General features: G+C 60.3%; 3 protein-coding genes across 6 annotated transcripts; 2 read left to right on the forward strand and 1 right to left on the reverse strand.

Annotated features, from left to right (window-relative positions):
* The first annotated feature begins 243 nt into the window (after positions 1-243).
* On the forward strand, positions 244-2976 carry RAD9A (RAD9 checkpoint clamp component A). 3 transcript variants are annotated; one of them, XM_036764064.1, is made up of 11 exons: positions 244-380; positions 457-527; positions 602-733; positions 831-945; positions 1038-1137; positions 1413-1522; positions 1617-1723; positions 1809-1873; positions 2037-2153; positions 2372-2561; positions 2648-2976. In XM_036764064.1, exons 1-11 carry the CDS (start codon positions 347-349, stop codon positions 2741-2743), a joined length of 1137 nt encoding a protein of 378 aa, XP_036619959.1. In that variant the 5' UTR covers positions 244-346; the 3' UTR covers positions 2744-2976. The 3 variants fall into 3 exon arrangements, with proteins under 3 accessions (XP_036619959.1, XP_036619960.1, XP_036619961.1); XM_036764065.1 differs by having other exon boundaries at positions 2393-2561; XM_036764066.1 differs by lacking the exon at positions 2372-2561.
* Positions 2977-3007: 31 nt separating this feature from the next.
* On the reverse strand, positions 3008-5688 carry PPP1CA (protein phosphatase 1 catalytic subunit alpha). The gene is made up of 7 exons (XM_036764067.1): positions 5560-5688; positions 5278-5409; positions 4411-4641; positions 4178-4282; positions 3778-4001; positions 3562-3696; positions 3008-3472 (listed from the first exon to the last, which is right to left on the reverse strand). The coding sequence occupies exons 1-7, from the start codon at positions 5612-5614 to the stop codon at positions 3362-3364; spliced, it is 993 nt and encodes a 330-aa protein (XP_036619962.1). The 5' UTR covers positions 5615-5688; the 3' UTR covers positions 3008-3361.
* Positions 5689-7206: 1518 nt separating this feature from the next.
* Positions 7207-16985, forward strand: TBC1D10C (TBC1 domain family member 10C). Of its 2 annotated transcripts, XM_036762403.1 has the most exons (10): positions 7207-7249; positions 7402-7577; positions 8490-8589; positions 10317-10424; positions 10779-10885; positions 11291-11405; positions 11891-11956; positions 12143-12332; positions 15638-15792; positions 15902-16985. In XM_036762403.1, exons 2-10 carry the CDS (start codon positions 7420-7422, stop codon positions 16241-16243), a joined length of 1341 nt encoding a protein of 446 aa, XP_036618298.1. In that variant the 5' UTR covers positions 7207-7249; positions 7402-7419; the 3' UTR covers positions 16244-16985. The 2 variants fall into 2 exon arrangements, with proteins under 2 accessions (XP_036618298.1, XP_036618300.1); XM_036762405.1 differs by lacking the exons at positions 7207-7249; positions 7402-7577 and adding an exon at positions 9363-9465 and having other exon boundaries at positions 8524-8589.
* Positions 16986-17592: the final 607 nt, after the last annotated feature.

Consider the following 17592-nt stretch of genomic DNA (forward strand, 5'->3'; position numbering starts at 1 on the left):
GGGCTTTCCGAAGGCCACACCCCCTAGCGGGAGGTGCGTCGCTACGTCTCCCGGAGCCCGAATGCTGAGGTCACGTGACGAGGGCCAGCGACCGAGGCAGGACTGTTTTCTCACATGACACGCGGGGGGGGGGGGCCTTCTGTCACGTGACTCAGGGCGGTGCGAGGATAGGTTGGCTTCTCGCCCACGTGACGGAGGCGCCTTGCGTCGGCGGCGCACGATCCAATGAAAAGGCCAGGCGGGCCGGGGCCGGCACCGAGGCCCAGCGCGCGGGAAGGGAGCGGGCCCGCGGTGCTGGGGCCGGGCTGGCGGAGGTCGGACGGCGGGGGAGGGCCGGCCCGGCAACATGAAGTGCCTCGTGACGGGGGGAAATGTGCGGGGTGAGTGCGGGGCTAGGGCCGGGGTTGGAGTCGGAAGCCACGGCCTCCGCCCTCTGACCCCCCTCCCCTCCCGCAGTGCTGGGCAAGGCCGCGCACTCGCTGTCGCGCATCGGAGATGAGCTGTACCTGGAGCCGCTGGAGGACGGGGTGAGGGGGCGCGCCCGCGAGGAGGGGGGAACGGGTGGGCGCGCTGACCCCTGACCCCTGACCTCCACCCCCAGCTGTCGCTGCGCACGGTGAACGCGTCGCGCTCCGCCTTCGCGTGTTTCCTCTTCGCCCCGCTCTTCTTCCAGCACTACCAGGCGGCCCGGCCCCCGCAGGCGCAGCCACCGCGCTGCAAGGTCCTCATGAAGGTGGGGGCATGAGGCCGGACCCGGGTGGGGGCGCGGAGGTGGGGGGCGGGGGCGCGCCCGCCGCCGCGCTGATGGCCGCGCCGTGCCCCCCCGCCAGTCCTTCCTGTCCGTGTTCCGCTCGCTGGTGGCGCTGGAGAAGACGGTGGAGCGCTGCTGCATCGCCCTGAGCTCCCAGAGCAACCGCCTGGTCATCCAGCTGCACTGCAAGCACGGTGGGGGCGGGGCCTCGAAGGGGCGGGGCCGGGTGGGGTGCCGTGGCCCCGCTGCCCACTCACGCCCCACTGCGTGCCTGTACCCTCCCCAGGTGTGACCAAGACCCACAACCTGTCCTTCCAGGAGTGCGAGTCCCTCCAGGCCATCTTTGACCCGGCCCAGTGTCCGCACGTGCTGCGCGCCCCAGCCCGGTGAGCTGGGGGCGGGGTGCGGGGGTCACAGACGTACGCGGGTGCTCACGGTGGGGGGCGGGGGGCGCAGCACACACCTGAGGCACAGGTAGCTGCAGACACCCCCTCCCTCCCCCGTGGGCGGGGTGGGGGTGGGTCAGGCAGAGGATGAATGACTTCCCCCTTTGGGCCACCTTTCCCATCTGTGAAATGGGTCAGCCATTCCTGCCGGGCAGTCCCTCTGACCCGCCACGAGTGGGCTTGGCTGAGTGGCCTCGCCCGTGTGCTCTGGGCAGGGTGTTGGTGGAGGCCGTGGCGCCCTTCTCCCCAGCGCTCTCAGAGGTGACGCTGGGTGTGAGCCGGGGCCGCCGGGTGGTCTTCCGGAGCTACCTGGAGGAGGACACAGGTGAGGAGGGGGCTCGGGAAGAGGGGCAGGGGAAGCGGGCCTCTCCCGGGGAGAGTTGGGGGGGCTGGGACAGAGGCTCGCTTTCTCCTCCGAGATGCTGCCAAGGCCATGATGACGGAGATGAGTCTGAGTGAGGACGAATTCCAGCAGCTGCAGGCCCAGGAGGGAGCGTCCATCACCTTCTGCCTCAAGGAGTTCCGGGTGAGGCCCTGCTCCCCTGCCACCCGTCGGACCCCCGAGCTTCCCCGAACCTGCCCCGCTCTGACGTCTGGATCTGCTCTTCCAGGGTCTCCTGAGTTTTGCGGAGTCTGCTAATCTGCCCCTCAACATCCACTTTGATCTTCCTGGCAGGTATTTTGGACTCTTCCCCGATCTGTCAGACAGGCCAGGATTGGGCCCTGCTCCTGGGCGGGAACCCCCCAGAGGTCAGGGAGAGACGGTGGGAGATAGATTCCCCCTGCCCCCTCCTGCTCTTGCCAAGTGGCCAAGGGTGGTTCTGGTCTGTCCCCACCAGGCCAGCCATCTTCACCATCGAGGATTCGCTGCTGGATGGTCATTTTGTCCTGGCTACACTCTCTGAGCCTGACCTCTGCTCTCAGGAGCCTAGTCTCGAAGGACAGGGGGCTCACAGGTGAGGCTCTCCTTGGCATTTCCCTCCCCCTCCTCTTGCCTTTCCAATCTGGCTTCTCCCTCTCCTCCTTGGTGGTGGCAAGACTTGTGGACACAGGACAGTTTCCTATGGCCTAGCCCTGGTTGGGCCTCCTGCCTCTAGGACCTGTCCTCTTCCACACTCACCCTGTGTTCAGTTAAGACCTGGGGTGCCTTTCAGCCCACTCTCCCCATCCCCAGCTCTGGGTCTTCCTCTCTCAGCACAACACACCTGGATGACTTTGCCAATGATGACATTGACTCTTACATGATTGCCATGGAAACTACTGTGTGTGAAGGGGCAGCAGTGGCCCCCCAGACCCCTTCCCCTGTGTTGGAGGAAGAGGAGGCAGAGCCCAATGTGGTGCCTGGGACCCCTCCCCTAAAAAAGGTGAACACAAGGGAGGTGTGGGGAGGCAGGGTTGCCCAGCTTGGTGCGCAGCCTGTACTCAGTGTTGCTTTTCTCCCTGTTCCTAGTTCCGTTCCCTGTTCTTTGGCTCAGTATTGTCCCCGACAGAGCCCCCCTCTGAGCCCAACCCAGTACTAGCAGAAGACAGTGATGGGGAGGGCTGAATCTCAGCTCTTGGGGACACCAATTGCTGTGCCACCTTCTCAGGAGCAAAGTGGCGAGTTTGCTCCTCTGCCTGCCTGCTCTGAGCTGGAAAAGGCCTGAACTGTTTGGGGAGGGTGGCAGTCTCGATGGCAGAGAACTTGGCTGCTTCCACCCTGGGCCCTGGGGGGGACCTACAGCTGGGCTGGCTCTGGCCAGACCTCTTCCCTCAATAAAGACTCTTAATTCTGAAGCACACATGTATCATTACTGGACAAAAGGCAGGCTCATGGGCCAGTGAGAATCCAGCTTTGACATTTATTCAAAAAAGACCAGATGAGGGCACAGAGCCTGATGTCCCCACAACCTTCTGGCCCGAGAGGCAGAGCAGCTGAGCCCAGATGGGACTCAAGCTTTCTTCCCTGCTCCAAGGGGCCTCCCTCTTCCCTCCCCAGCTCCCCGGGTGGGGGGGATGGGGGGAGAACAGGTCAGGGCTAGAGGGAATTAGACTCTATTCGACTTTGTTTTATAAAAGAAAATTACACCAAGGTTTGGTGCTCCCTGCAACTAGAGGCCCCCTTGGGTGTCCGAGACCCCAAGAGGAGCCAGGATTTCTGTACAATCAGTCATGCCCATGACGGCTACTTCTTGGCCTTGGCGGAGTTGCGGGGTGGGGTGATGGGGCGGCCGCCAGGATTCAGGCCACTGAACTGCCCGTATTTGCCTTTGTTCTTGTCGGCTGGTTTAAGGATCTGTAGAGAGGATGGGGCTGGTCAGAGGGGCTGCCCTGGGGGGGCTGGTCCTGGAAATTCCCCTCCCTTCTGGCCCGGGGCTCACCCACCTGGAAAGAGCACATAAGGGTTTCATCCACACTCATCATGGCACCTGCATTGTCAAACTCGCCACAGTAGTTGGGGGCAGAGAAGAGGGTCACCAGCTGCCGCTTGGCAAAGAACTCATAACCATCTTCTACCACCTGGGCCAAAGGGAAGCCTGGTCAGCACTCCTCCCTCTGGGCCAGGCCAAGCTGTCCTGCCCCCCAGCCCCAATCCCTGACCTGGTGTGCTCGGCAGATGAGGTCCAGGTCATGCTTGTGAAGGAACTTGGCCACCACCTCAGCTCCAAAAGTAAAGGACACGCCTCGGTCATTCTCCCCCCAGCCCTGCACGTCTTTGTCAGGGTCTGACCACAGGAGGTCACACAGCAGCCCTTGGTCTGGCACGTCTGTGGGCCTCATGATGCGCCGGATCTGCTCCATGGACTGCAGGTCTGGGGACAATCCTGGGGAAGGCAGCCTCCTCTAAGCCCCTCAACCCCGACCCATCTGGTGACCCGGGAAGGGCAGTGCCCAGGCTGGGGTCACCAGTGCTTGGCCCTAAGGCTTGAGACCCTCCTACCCTCTGGAGGAAGTGGGCAGGTAGACCCGGGGTCACAGACACCCTCACCCTGAGCCTCACCTCCATGACAGCAAAAAATCTTCTCGTCCACAATGGCTGCGATGGGCAGGCAGTTGAAACAGTCTGTGAAGGTTTTCCACAGCTTTATGTTGTAGCGTCTCTTGCCTGTGGGGGCAAGGGGGCTCTGTGAGGACAGGCAGGGCCCGGATCCAGTCCCACTCTGCCCTTGTCCCCCAAGTTTCCGGACGAGAAGAGCGGCCAGGAGGGGGGAGGCGCATCACCCCCCCACTCACACTCATCGTAGAAGCCGTAGATCCGGTTGATGCTGGCGCACTCGTGGTTCCCTCGGAGAAGGAAAAAGTTCTCTGGGTATTTGATCTTGTAGGCCAGCAGCAAGCAGATGGTCTCCAGAGACTGCTTGCCCCGGTCCACATAGTCCCCCAGGAAGAGGTAGTTACTCTCGGGGGGAAAGCCCCCATACTCAAACAACCTGAGCAGGTCATAGTACTGGCCGTGGATGTCGCCTGCGCTGGGAGAGGAGTCCGTGATTGGGAAGGGCCAAAGACCCCCAACCCCCTATACAGACAGCCTGTGCACCGAAGCCCCCCACCCAAGGGCAGACCTGGGAGGGAGGCAAGGCTAGCTTCTGAGCTTGGGGGGGGGGGCAGGCTGGCTCCATCCAACCCCCTCCCACGAAGGCAACTCTCCTGGACTCTGAGGGTGTGGTGGGTGCCCCCCCCTCCAGCCAATCACTGGCCCTGTCCTGTTAAGCTCTACTAGGGGTGTGGGGGGGTGGGGGATGCAAAGTTCAGCAGAGACTTGGACCAAACCCCAAAAGGGCCTGGATGAGAAGCTGAGGAGGGAGGGGTCGCTGCTGCCTGAGGTGGGAGGCGCTCCCCCCAACCTGCACCGCTCAGGGCCTTTCCCTGACTCCCCACCTCCAGGGAAGCACCGGCCCAGACTCATCTCCCACCTCCAGGTCTTTGTAGAGGCCGTGTCCAGCCTGCTCGGTATTTCCTGCCCCTCCCCCAGCCCTTTTGGGAAGCTTTAACCCACTCCAATCAGCACTATCCGGGGGGGCTCCCGGAGGCCCAGGGCCTGGGTTCAGATTCTGTCCCGAAGTTCGCCGCTTGAGGGGCCAGGGTCCCCGGTGGTCTCACCGCAGATCTTGAGGGGCGCCTCGAGCTCCAGGAGAATGGGCTGGCTCAGGAAGATCTCCCGAGACTTGAGGCACAGGCCGCGGATCTCGTTCTCCGTCAGCTGCACGTTCTTGCCGGGTCGGGAGCCCTGCACTGGACACAGGCCTCAGAGCCGGCCCGGGGACCCCCGCCCCCGCAGCCCCCCCAGCCCCCTCCCGCCGGCACTTCCGGCGAGGCCCCGGCCCCGCTTCCGGCCGCCCCCTCCCCCCGCCCCCGCCCGGGCCTCCGGCCCCCGCCCGATACCTTCCAGCAGCCGCCCGATGATGGAGTCCAGGTTGAGCTTCTCGCTGTCGGACATGGCGGCGCCGCCCCGAGGGCCCCGGCTCCGTCCCTCCGGCCCGTCCCTGCCGCCGCCGCCGCCGCTCCCGCCGCCCGCTCACGCCGCCTCCGCCGCCGCGCCCTCCGCCCTCCGCTCGCGGCCTCAGCCCCCGCCCAGGCCCCGCCCCGAGCCGCGCGCCACAGCGCCACAGCGCCGCCCGCGGGGCGGGAGGGGAGCAGCTGCGGCTACGGCGGACGGAGGGGGCGGGACCAGTGAGCGAGAGGGCGGCCCCTATGGGAGGAGGAGGAGACGGGGGTGGGACCGGTGAGCGAGAGGACGGCCCCATAGGAGGAGGAGGAGACGGGGGTGGGACCGGCGAGCGAGAGGACGGCCCCATAGGAGGAGGAGGAGACGGGGGTGGGACCGGCGAGCAAGCCGGCGGCCTGGATAGGAGGAGGGGAGGGGCGGGACCGATGAGCCCAGAGCCGGCCCCGATAGGAGGAGGAAAAGAAGCAGGAGGAGGGATAGGGCGGGCCTGCAGCTAGGGCCGGAAAAGAGGCCGAGAGCAGGGGCGGGAGCAGGAAGTGAAGAGCGAACTGGAGCAGGAGAGGGCGGGGGGCGAGAGAGCAGGGCCTGGGGCGGAAGAGGGGCGGGGCCTATGGGAGGCGGAGAAAGAAGAGGGAAACGCGCCGCGAGGTGGCGCTTTGCTCACGGCGCTGGACTCTGATCCAGCGAGTTTAGGGTTCGAATACGCCTGCAGACCCTTTCCCTGCTGCGCCCGACCCCTGGCAACTCTCTCACTCTCTGGCGACCTCCGTTTCCCCGACTGTAAAATAGGGCTGTCAGCACTCTTGACAAAGCTCAAAGCGCTGTGCTGCTGCTGACCCCGGGGGCAGGGGCGGGGCGTCAACGGAAGAGCAGGGAAGTGGAGCTGGAAGGAAAGGAGGCCGGGGGCGGGGTCCTCCCAGCAGGGGACACCCCAGGGGATGTGCGGCCTCCACATGAGCCCCCAGAACAAGGCCATCCCCTCCTTCCGTCGTGGCAGGCCCTCCGCTGTGCTGGCAGCTCTCCTCGGGCTCTCCAGGACCCTGGACAGTGGCACCCTCTCTGCCCCCCGCCCTCCCCCTCCCGCCTTGGCTGTGGGCCGGCACGCAGGATGAGCCCCCACGTGGGAGCTGGAAGTCCGAGGAAGCCCACCCGTGGTCCATCCTGGGCTGGGGTGGGGTGGGGCGTGGCATGAGATTGTCAGATTCAGAACTATAGAGGGAGAAACTGAGTTCCAGAGAGTCGGTGGGGGTGGGGAGGGGGCGGGCCTCTGACTGCAAACCTAGTACTGCCTTATGTGAGGAGGGAGGAGAGAGCCTGCCTGTCCCAAGTGATGCAGAAGCAGCCTAGACAAGATGGGGGGCAGGGAGGGCTCTCTGCGTATCAGGGTGATGGGGAAGGGGGAGAGCCCAGCCGTCCCTGGGGGTCAGGAGGCAAAGGCAGGTGAGGGGGCAGGAGGCTGGGTCAGGGCAGGAAGGAGCCAGGGGCAGAGTGGGCTCCCCACCCCCACCCCAGGGGCTCCCCAGCTCCATCTGGGGCTAAGGAGGAAATGATTCTGGGGAGGAAGTGAGAGAGCACCAGCGCCCCAGAGGTGAGGCGAGAGGTTGAGCAAAGCAGCAGCTGTCTGAGGTGAGTCAGGTGTAACCCGAGGAGGGGGAGCCCAGGTCTGGCCTGGGGGTGATGAGGATGATGGGTGCGGCTGGGCTGAGCCTGGCCTGAGGGGCTACCTGCGACCTCCTGGTGTCAGGCACACGGGGATGCTGACTTCTGATTCTTTGCAGGAGCTGGGCAAGCCATCCATGGCTGCCGCCCTGGGGGAGGACCTGGCCCAGGCCCCTGATATCCAGGATGACTCCAGCTCCCTTGGCTCAGACTCAGAGCTCAATGGGCCAGGACCCTACCGCAGGGCTGACCGCTATGGCTTCATTGGGGGCAGTGCCAAGCCCTCAGAGGCAGGGTGAGCTGGGCAGTAGGAGGACTGAAGCCTAGCTCAGTCACGGGTCTGGGGAAGGGGACACCCTGGGGATCCAGGCGAGGTCAGGTTACATGTAATTCAGTAAATTGTTTCTCTTGACCCAGAGTGCAGAGCCTCCTGGGTTAGGGTTAACGGGGAGGGGTGGGGAGAAGGTCTAGATAAGACAGAAGATGGGTGGATGGGTGGGGAGCTGGGAAGGGAGAGGGGCTAGAGACTGGAAGGACCCTCGCTTTAGAGTGGGAAGGTCTTCCTGGTAAGGAGGCGGCCAAGGATTAGAGAGAGGAAAGGAATTCTCTGGGCTTCAGTTCCCCAATCTGTAAAATGGGCAATCACTAGGCCTCTCTCTTTGGGGAGAGTGGCAGAGGTCATTGGGAACAGTGAGGGCATAGAGAGATGGCAGGAGAGGGGCTGGAGATTTAAGGGAGATGGGCTTAGGGGTGGGCATGTGTGCTGGGCCCCGTGGTGAGACAGGTGAAGGGGTCTTGGGGGGAAAGCCATGCCACTCAGGAGCAGAGAACATGGCCCCTTCTCTGTGCTTGGCAAAGTCCATAGGCCAGGGAGACTCAGGGAGATGGGCATGGTCAGGCCTGGAGTGGCCCAGCTTCCAAGCCCCTGCCCCCAGCTCCCCCTGCTGCCAGTCGCTCAGCCTTTGGCCACCCAGTCCTGAGCTCTCTTGGCTTCTGTTCTGAGCTGGCCCAGCAGGGAGGGGGAACTAGGCCATACCCCCTCCCTCTTCCGACCACACTCCAAGCCACATCCTTCCCATCGCTGTGACAACAAGAAAGACTCAGGTTAACTGTACCCCTCCCCCAGCCATGGGACAGGGGCCTGTCTGCAGATGGAAGGGGGATGACAATGACCATTGCGGGCCCCTGTCCTATCTGACCCCCTTAGCCCAGGGCAGCCCCCACTGGAGCTGATCCGGCAACGAGAAATGAAGTGGGTAGAGATGACATCTCACTGGGAGAAGACCATGTCCAGGCGGGCCAAGAAGGTGAGGGCCCCAAGTGGGGAACTTGAGGGAAAGCTGGGCCCTGGGAATAGGCAGAGGGCCAGGGACCCAGGATTTCATTGGTATCGGAACTCCCAGGCCGGTGTTCTGTTTTGGACATGTCAAGTTTAAGAGGTCTACCAGATATCCAGTTCAAGAGGCCTGAAGAACAGCTGGAGTTGGGAGACTAGAGGTCAGCAGAGAGATTGGGAAGGATGGGTAGATTTGGGAATCATTACATAGAGCTGAGGAGATCCCCAAGTGAAGCAGTCTAGAGGGTGAAGAGAAGAGGGCCCGGGACAGAGGCCAGAGGGACTCAGGGGCGTGGTTAGAGGACGTGATCTGGAGGAGGATCCAGCAAAGGAGACAGAGAAGAGGAGAGGTCAGAGAGAGAGATGGGGGAAGCAGGTGTCCCAAAAACCTAGAGAGAAGAGAGGACCAAGGAGGAGATAATGATCAACAGTGCCAGAGGCTGCAGAGAGGCCAAGGAGAATGAGGATGGAAAAAAGGCCCCTGGATTGGGCAGTTAAGGGATCATTGGTCACTTTGGGGAGGGCAGTTTCCGTGGAATGAGAAGGTCAGAAGCTGGATTGTGAGGGCTTGAGGAGAGTGAAAGGAGAGACAGTGGGATTGGAGATTCGGGAAGTTTTCCTGAAAGCCAAGGGCTCCTGGGGCCAAAAAAGACTGGGAGCCCTGGGTGCAGGGGACTGAAGGAAAGAAGAGAAGCTTGTGTGGGTCGTCAGTCAGGACAAAATGAAAGGATTACCTTGCAACAGTGAGAGCCCAGCCCAGGGGACCGAAGATGAACTGAATCGGACCCAGGCAGCAGCAGGGCTGTGCAACTTCCTTCAGAGGCTTTCACAAGGAAGAATGGAGAAGGCGTGTGTGTGTGTGTGTGTGTGTGTGTGTGTGTGTGTGTGTGTGTGTGTGTGTAACCCAGGCTGGAATTTACAGCAAGAAGAGAGTGGGGCTTGGCAAGGGTAAAAGCCTAAAGGGCAATGCCAGTAGAGTCTCTGGAGCTGAGAGATGAGAAGGCTGATGAGTGTGGTGGGGGTGGGGGGGTGCTATTTCAAGGACCATCCAAATGGGTATTGAATTCCCCAGTATGAGGGCAGGACTTGGGCTGGTGAGGAAGGCTGGGCCCTATCCTTGGGGTTGGAGGTGGTGGCCACTGCCCAGTTCCATTCAGTAAACAGTCCCAGCTGGCAAGTCTCCTCCCCTCAGGGGCTCTGTCTCTGCTAACCCTTACTGTCTGGAAGTCCTTTATCCCAAGCGGGATCATCCATCTGTTTCTAGAGCTTGATTAAGGCCTTTTCGCCTTAAAAGCACCTACTGTGTTCAGAGCCCTATGCTGGGTTAGATAGGGTCTCTGAGCTCAGAGAGCTGCCAGTCAAGATACAGAGAATGCTAATATCCAGCTTTGCAGAAATCAGCCTGAGTGAATAGACAGTGCCAGGGGATGTGTTCGTTCTAACCGGGGCCTTCTGGAGATGGGAATTTCACCCAAGAGAAGACAGATGTGTACTCTAGAAGAGCCAAGATATTTTGGGGGGTGGGGGTCCGGTCCTCTCTATTCACAGAGCTAGATGTGTGTCCAGTGCCCAGCTACCCCCACCCAGGGTTTGGGCCTGAAGCTCCTGTGGGTGGGAGAGGCAATGGAGAGGCTGAATCAGGCCCCCTGGGGAGGGGGAAGGAGACATCTAGATAGATGGTGGTACCATCACCTATAGGTGAAGATCCAGTGCCGGAAAGGGATCCCAACTGCCCTTCGTGCCCGCTGCTGGCCTCTGCTCTGTGGGGCCCAAGGCCGACAGGCCCAAAACCCCAACACCTACCAGGTGAGGGTGCAGGGGGTCCCCTGCTCCCCTTTATCTCCCACTCCTCCTCCTCAGGGGCCCACCGACCCAGAGTTAACAAGGCCCTAGGGGAGAGCAGCGCAGGTGAAGAAGGGGAGCCCGAATTCACTCAGGGAAGCAACTCTTCCTCAGGTCCCCCCCATTCCCCTCATCCAACCTCCTAGGAGAAGCTGAGTCCAGAATCGGGGTCCGGAGCCTCTCCCAGGATTCCTCAGGAGCCCCACAAGTGGGGGAGGGCAGGTCCAAACCCTCTGTTACCTCACTTCTGCCCCAGTGCTTCGGTCCCAGCTCTGGTTCAGCCTTTCCCCCCATTTGCCTGTCCTTGGTTAACCCCAGGAACTGGTCTCAGCCCCGGGAGACCCTCAGTGGCTGGAGGCGATTGGGAGAGACTTGCATCGCCAATTCCCCCTACATGAAATGTTCCTGTCCCCCCAGGGTCATGGGTAAGAGAGGCTTGAGCCCTGACAGCCTGACCTTGCCAGGACTGGTGTGCTGGGGTGGGGGTGGGGGTGGAGCTGGGGCAGGGTGGGGCTTTAGGCTAGGTGACATCTGCCCTAGTAGGGAGGGATCCCAGAGGCTGGCCAGTCCCACGCCCATTTTATAGATGGAGGCAAGGACTGCCCATAGTCACAAGGCACAGAGGATGGGGTTGTGGAACCAAGACTAAATCCTGGTTCTTTAGAGGCTTGCTTTGTCCTTCCTGGTGCTGGCTTGGCCCACAGCGTTTCTGGTTGGGGCACATAAAGGGTCAGAGCTGGTGGTCCTCCCAGGAGTGAGCTGGCCTTGGGATCATAAAGGATGGGCCTACGAGGTCTGGGCTGGGTCCCTAATGGGGTCTCCTGACGCAGGCAGCAAGGGCTTCTGAATGTGCTTAAGGCCTATACCCTGTACCGGCCTGAACAGGGCTACTGCCAGGCCCAGGGACCCGTGGCTGCTGTGCTGCTCATGCAGATGCCCCCTGAGGTGAGCCTTTGACTCTAGGGAGCCTCCCTTCCTCCCTCTCTGCCTGCCCTGAGCAGTAAAGCCATCCCCCCAGCCCTAATGAGCCCCCCAAGTCAGCCTATCATCTACCCTCCCCACTGAATGAGCCCTTCCCCGCAGTGATGATGCTCCTGATGAGCTCCCATCCCCCAGTGAGCCCATCCCCCAGCCCTAACGAGCTTCTATCCCCCCAGTCCTGATCGGTTCCCATCCCCCAGTGAGCCTATCTTTCAGCTCTGATGAGCCCCTCCCCCAAGCTCATCATTCACCCCTCTCCATGAGCTATGCCCCCCACCCCAGGCCCCAGGAAGCTCATTCCCCCTGCCACACACCAAAAGAATAAGCCTCTCCACCAGAAATGATCTTGGGAAGGGGTCCCAGGATCCAGCTTTCTTTGTTCCTCTGGGGAAGGCCCCTATTTTCCTTCATATTTCTGCCCCTCCCTACCTCACCTCCTGCCTCCACAGGAGGCTTTCTGGTGTTTGGTGCAGATCTGTGACTTCTACCTGCCAGGCTACTATGGGCCCCGCATGGTGAGTGACCCCCAACTCCCAGGGGCCCCTTTGGGCTCTGAACTAGAGGAGGTACAATGGGGGAGTGTCCTCGATAGGACTGAGGACAGACCTCTTTGGTGAAGGGGGAGGGGAAAGGGGTGTGTGTTGGGGGAGAGGGGAGGATGCAGCCCTGAAGCTCAACATCCTTTCTTGGGCTGCCTTAAGGAAGCCATCCGGCTGGATGCTGAGGTGTTCTCAGCCCTGCTGGGCAAGCTGTGTCCCCGGATCCATAAGCACCTACAGCAGCAGGGCGTGGGGCCCCTGCTCTACCTGCCCGAGTGGTTCCTCTGTCTCTTTGCCCGCTCCCTGCCCTTTGCCACCGTTCTGCGCATCTGGGATGCCTTCTTCAGCGAAGGTGAGTGGATCTAAATGGGACAAAGCACGGTGGCCTCTCCCAGTGGGTGCTCAGAACAAAGGACCCCACCCAGCCTTCACTAAAGACCTCTAGGGACGGGGAGCTCCCTCCCTCCAGGGATGGGGAGCTTTCTCTTTCCAGGCAGGCAGTCCATTCTACCTTAGGACAGTGACAGCCGACCCACTGATCCTCAGTCTGCCCCTCCCCACCTTCTACCCAGGGCTCCTGGTTCTGCCCGGCTGAGCAGAACAAGGCTAATCCCTCCTCCGGGTAAGGCCAGCCCAGGTGGTCCAGAGCCTTTTCTCTTCCAGGGCCCCCATTCCCAGTGCCCTTGGCCTTCCAGTGTGGCCATGTCCTCTTCACATGTGGCTGGGCTCGGTTCTCTGGGGTGGTCTGACTGAGGCATGGCTCAGAGGCTCAGCAGCTCTGCCCTCCTCCCTGCCCAGGCCTTCCCACCTGCTGGCTCAGCTGTCCAGACCTGTGGGAAACCCGTAGAAAGCCAGGGATGCTTTTAAGGGCCTTCCCAGCTCTAAGGCGATGTCCTCAGGACTAAGGCATGCACTGGCCAGGAGGAGTGGTCCGAGCAATTGATTTGAACAAGTCCTGAGTGACAGACGAAGTTTACAAAAGGATGCAGGATGGCATCCTTACCCTCCAGGGGCTTCTAATCTAATGCAGGAGGGAGCAGGGAAGTAGAGGCAAGGAGAGCCTAGATTTAGAGCCAGAAAGGGGCCTTTGAGGTCATCTGGCTCAATGGCTTCATTGCACAGAGGGGGAAACAGAGTCATAATCGGGGAGCCATTTGTCTGACCCAGGTAGGAAGAGGCCCAGCTGGGGCCCAGATTCTGAATTTCTGACCCAAGCCCAGGCCCAGTTCATGATCAAGACCAGGCTGGGAAGCCAGCTGGGTTGAAGAAATGTGACCATAAGAATGAGGCTGAAAAGGTCAGAGGACGCCATGTGGAGAGCCTGAAGGCCAGGTTCCAAGCGGGGATTTTAGCTGAATGGAAACAGGGAGCAAGGTTGGCCTTAGGAGGGGAGCAGTGATTTGGTCAGGGCTGAGAGGGACAGAGGCAGGGAGCCTGGTGAGAAGCACTGAGGGCTTGAACTGAGCTGGAGAGAAGGGACCCAGGGAGAGATATTGGGGAGGGAGAGGGACTAAGCTTGGGACCAGACTGGAGATGGGAGGGCTGAGGAGGAGGGGCGGGTCCAAGGTGGCTCAGACACTTTGGGATGGAGGAACCTAGAGGAGGAGGAGGAGGAGGATGCCAGTAACCAGAGAAGGTGAGAGTAGGGGCAGGTTCAGAGGAGCATTAGGGAGGGATGTACCAAATTTGAGAGGCCAGCAGGACGCTCTGCTCCGATCCCTGCCCAATCCAAGATGTGGTCAGTGAGGCAGAGGAGCAAGTCCAACCTGAGATGGTGAAGAGTCTGTCCTTGTGGCAGGACCCCTCCTCTTCCTCCTTTCCCTCTCCTCTCCCTCCTCCTTCTCCTCCTCCCCTTCCTCCCATCTCTTCCTTCCCTTCCCTCCTCCTCTCCCTCCTTCCTCCCCTTTCTCCCTCTCTCCTTCCTCCTCCCTCCCCTCCACCTCTCCCTCCCCTCCTTTCCCCTCCCCTAGTGTTCTGGGCTCCAGTTTCCTCAGCCTCATCATTCCATTCACTGAGCATCTTTCCAGTGCTGGGCCTGTGCTGGGCCCTGAGGACATAAGGAGCAAAAAAGAATACTTTCCGTCCTCATGGTTCTGTTGGGGGGAGCACATGAAATGTAAATGTTATTGCTTGCTTTTGTGTAGTTATCGGCCTGTGGTCTCTCCCACTAGACTGGGAGCTCCTGGAGGGCAGGTGCTGACTGTCTTCTGCCTTTCTTTGTATCCTCCAGGCTTCGCACAAAGCCTGGCACACAGTAGGTGCTTAATAAGTACTTATTGATTGACTGATGAAAGGGAGCTGAAAGAGGGTGCAAGTCGGTGGGGGTGGGGGGGGGGCGCTCTTCTGAGGCCCAGAGAGTGGAAAGGAGGCTTGGCCAGGCAAGAGTCTAAAGAAGGACTCGGGCTTCCTGGCTCCCAGGCCCTTCCACTGTGACATCCCTACTTTCTCAGTCCTGACCCATGTGTCATGGAGCCCAGACTTGGAGGAAGCCAGGTACCTCTCCGGATCCCTCTCTGGAGTCAGCCTGCCCTGGGCTATCATCTACTTGGCCTTACCCCTGACAATGACCTTTGGCAGGAATTGGGGGTAGTCGAGGAAGGCTTCCTGAAGGAGGGAGCTCTCAGGTTGGCTCTCAAAGGATGGATGCGTGGGGCTCTAGAAAAAATGGGAAAGCATGCTAGGCAAGAAGCACGGGCAAGGGCAGGGAGGCAGGAATGCGCATGGTGGATGCAGAGGAAACTGAGGCACCATAGCTAGGACATGGCCGGTAGGTTGGTGATGAGGTCAGAAGGATGAGGTGGGGCCAGGCTTGAAGGGAGGTCTCCAGTGGCATGCCCCAGAGATCTGTTCCCAGCCTCGTATTATTTGGCACATTTGTCAGTGACTTCCAGAAAAGCATTGATATCAGGGGCATCACATTTGTGGATTACATGAAGCTGGGAGGAGGAGCTAGTGTGTCGGGTGATGGCCAGGATCCAAAAAAGAGATGTCAGCAGGCAAGAATGATGGTCCGAATCCAACATGACGAAGTTGAGCAGGGATAAATATAAAGTCTGTCACTTGGGTCCAAACATGTAACCACCCAAGCACCAGACAGGGAGGTGTAGTCAGGCAGCAGTTTGTCTGGAAAGGGTCTGGGGGGGTCTTAGTGCACCACAAGCTTAACATGTCATCAAATGGCAGTCACAAAAGTGAATGTGACCTTGGGCTGCACTGAGAAGCAGAAGCGGGTCAAAGTCCCTCCACATTCTGTCTCCATCAGAGCAAGTTCAAGGTGTTGTGTTCAGTTCTGTCGGTCACAGTTTAGGAAGGCCTCTGGCAAACTGGAGTGTCCAGAGGAGGGCACCCAGGATGGGCCTGGAGTCCATGACATGTGAGGACTGGTGGAAGGAACCGGAGGTGCTTGGACTGGAGAGGAGGAGGAAGCCTTGGAGGACATGGGAGCTGTTTGCAAGTACTAAAAATGACAGTCAAGATGTGAGCAGAGACTTCTTAAGGACTTAAGCTACCCCGAAGTGGAATGGGCTTCTGGGGGAGGTCATGAGCTCCCCCTCACTGGATAGCCATGATGGAGAAGGGCTTCCTGTTCAGGGGCAGATGAACTGCCCTCTGAGGCCATGGGTGGGAGGCTCCCTCTGAGGTACCCTATCTCTCCAGGGGTGAAGGTCCTGTTCCGGGTGGGGCTGACCCTCGTCCGCCTGGCCCTGGGCACAGCTGAGCAGCGCAAGGCCTGCCCTGGGCTGCTGGAGACACTGGAGACACTGCGTTCCATCCCGCCAGCCCAGCTGCAGGAAGAGCTGTTCATGGCCCAGGTGGGTGGTAGCTCTGAGCCCCGGTCCCCAGAGGCGGAGCTGTCTCCTGCATTCCCAGCCCGCTGGGCCCTCCTCTCACCCAGTGCCCCTCAGCAAGCTGTCCCCACAGGTTCATGGAGTGGCTGTCTCGGAGCGAGATCTGCAGCGAGAGAGTCTCACTCAGCTAGCCAAGCTCCAGAAGACTTCCCCTGAGCTACGGCTGAGGCCCCAAGACCGCCTGCCTGGGGCTCCGGCCATTTTTGAGGCCCAGCAGCTGGCTGCAGCCAAGCCACCAGGCCAGGAGGTCCCCCGCATTGTGGTGCACCCCCCAGAGGAGCCACGTGCCCGGAAGAAGCCACAGACCCGGGGCAAGACTTTCCACGGGATGCTGACTCGATCCCGGGGCCCCCAGACAGAGGGCCCCTCGAGGCCCCACCGGGCCTCCTCCTCCTTTCTGGACACGAGATTCTGAGAGGCCTCCCTGGGGCGCTGGGAGAGAAAGGACTCCCTGGGAAGCTTTGGAGGACCTGGGTTTGAATCCTAACTCCTCTAGCCTTGGCCACGCCCCTCCCTCTCCTAAAGTGACTGTGTTGGGCCTGGTCTAGGTCTCTTCCATTCCTGTATCTAGGACATGATAAATCTGGGGAGGTCATGGATCTGAATTCCACTTCCCTCTTGGGGAGAGAGTCTCCCTGCATCCCTCCCCCACCCAGGCTTTGGATCCCCATTCATGGCTCTTAGAGTCGTGTCTACAGCCTAGGGGCTGTCTTTGCTGGCCCAGGGGGCAGGCTGGGGAGGCCAATCCTGGCCAGAAAGGGTCAGACCCCAGTTACTCCACTCTCCTCATGGCCCCTCCAGAATACACCAACCAGCATCTTTCTGCTAGAGCCAACCTGTGTTTGCATCTCTCAACACCTGTGGGGACCTGGCCCAGAATTTGGCTCAAAGGCTCCAGCAGGAAAAGTGGGTTGAGCTGAACTTAATTCTGGGGTTCTGACCTTGAGCACTCCACAGACAGCCAGGGGTCATCACTCTGGCCTCGAATCACTGGGTGATGTGGGACAGGTCCCTTCTCCACTCCTGGTCTCAGTTTCCCCTTCTCTGCAAGTAGAGGGTTGGACCAGATCAGCCCCTGACATGGGAGGGCAAAGGCTCCCAGGATTGGGCCACATGAGGCCTTTCGGACACATTGTAGGTGCTTAATAAAGGCTGGGTCAAGGGAATCGATTGGGTGGCATGGTCTTTTTCTCCTCCAGAACCTCCCAAATGGAATGGAGCGGTCTCAGAAATCCTCTGTAGTTGGGACTTGGGGGAGGTTCTGTGAAGGGGGCACAAATTTTCTCTCTTGTGCTTCAGAACTTTCTTGAAAGCTTGGAGAAAGGGGTTCCTTCCTCTCCAAGGAGCCCTCCCTCTCCCCCCAGGGTGCCTAGGTTCTATCAGCACATTTCCTTGGCTGTAAAATGAGGTTAAGAATGCCTGCATGCTTGCCGTAGGGGTCTTTGTGAGGCTAAATGAGAAAGGGGACAGACTGATGGCTGGATGGATGGACAGATAGAGAGGAGAGGGCTTTTCTCCAACACTGTGTAAACGGACACTATTAGAAACTTACTGCTGGTTTTGTGGTTATTATTGGGGGCCTGCCCCCTCCCCCATTTCTGGAGCCAACACTCATTTAATGAAGTTGACATCGCTCTGGACTTGGAGGAAGGAGACCTGGGTCCCAGGCCAGCCTCTGACAGGCTGGCTGTGTGATTTCAGCTAGGTGTCTCAACCTCTCTGGGCTTTTGTAAACCAAAGAGATTAAGCTAGTGACTCAGTAAG

The sequence above is a fragment of the Trichosurus vulpecula genome, chromosome 6 (assembly GCF_011100635.1).
Source record: "Trichosurus vulpecula isolate mTriVul1 chromosome 6, mTriVul1.pri, whole genome shotgun sequence".
NCBI lineage: Eukaryota > Metazoa > Chordata > Mammalia > Diprotodontia > Phalangeridae > Trichosurus > Trichosurus vulpecula.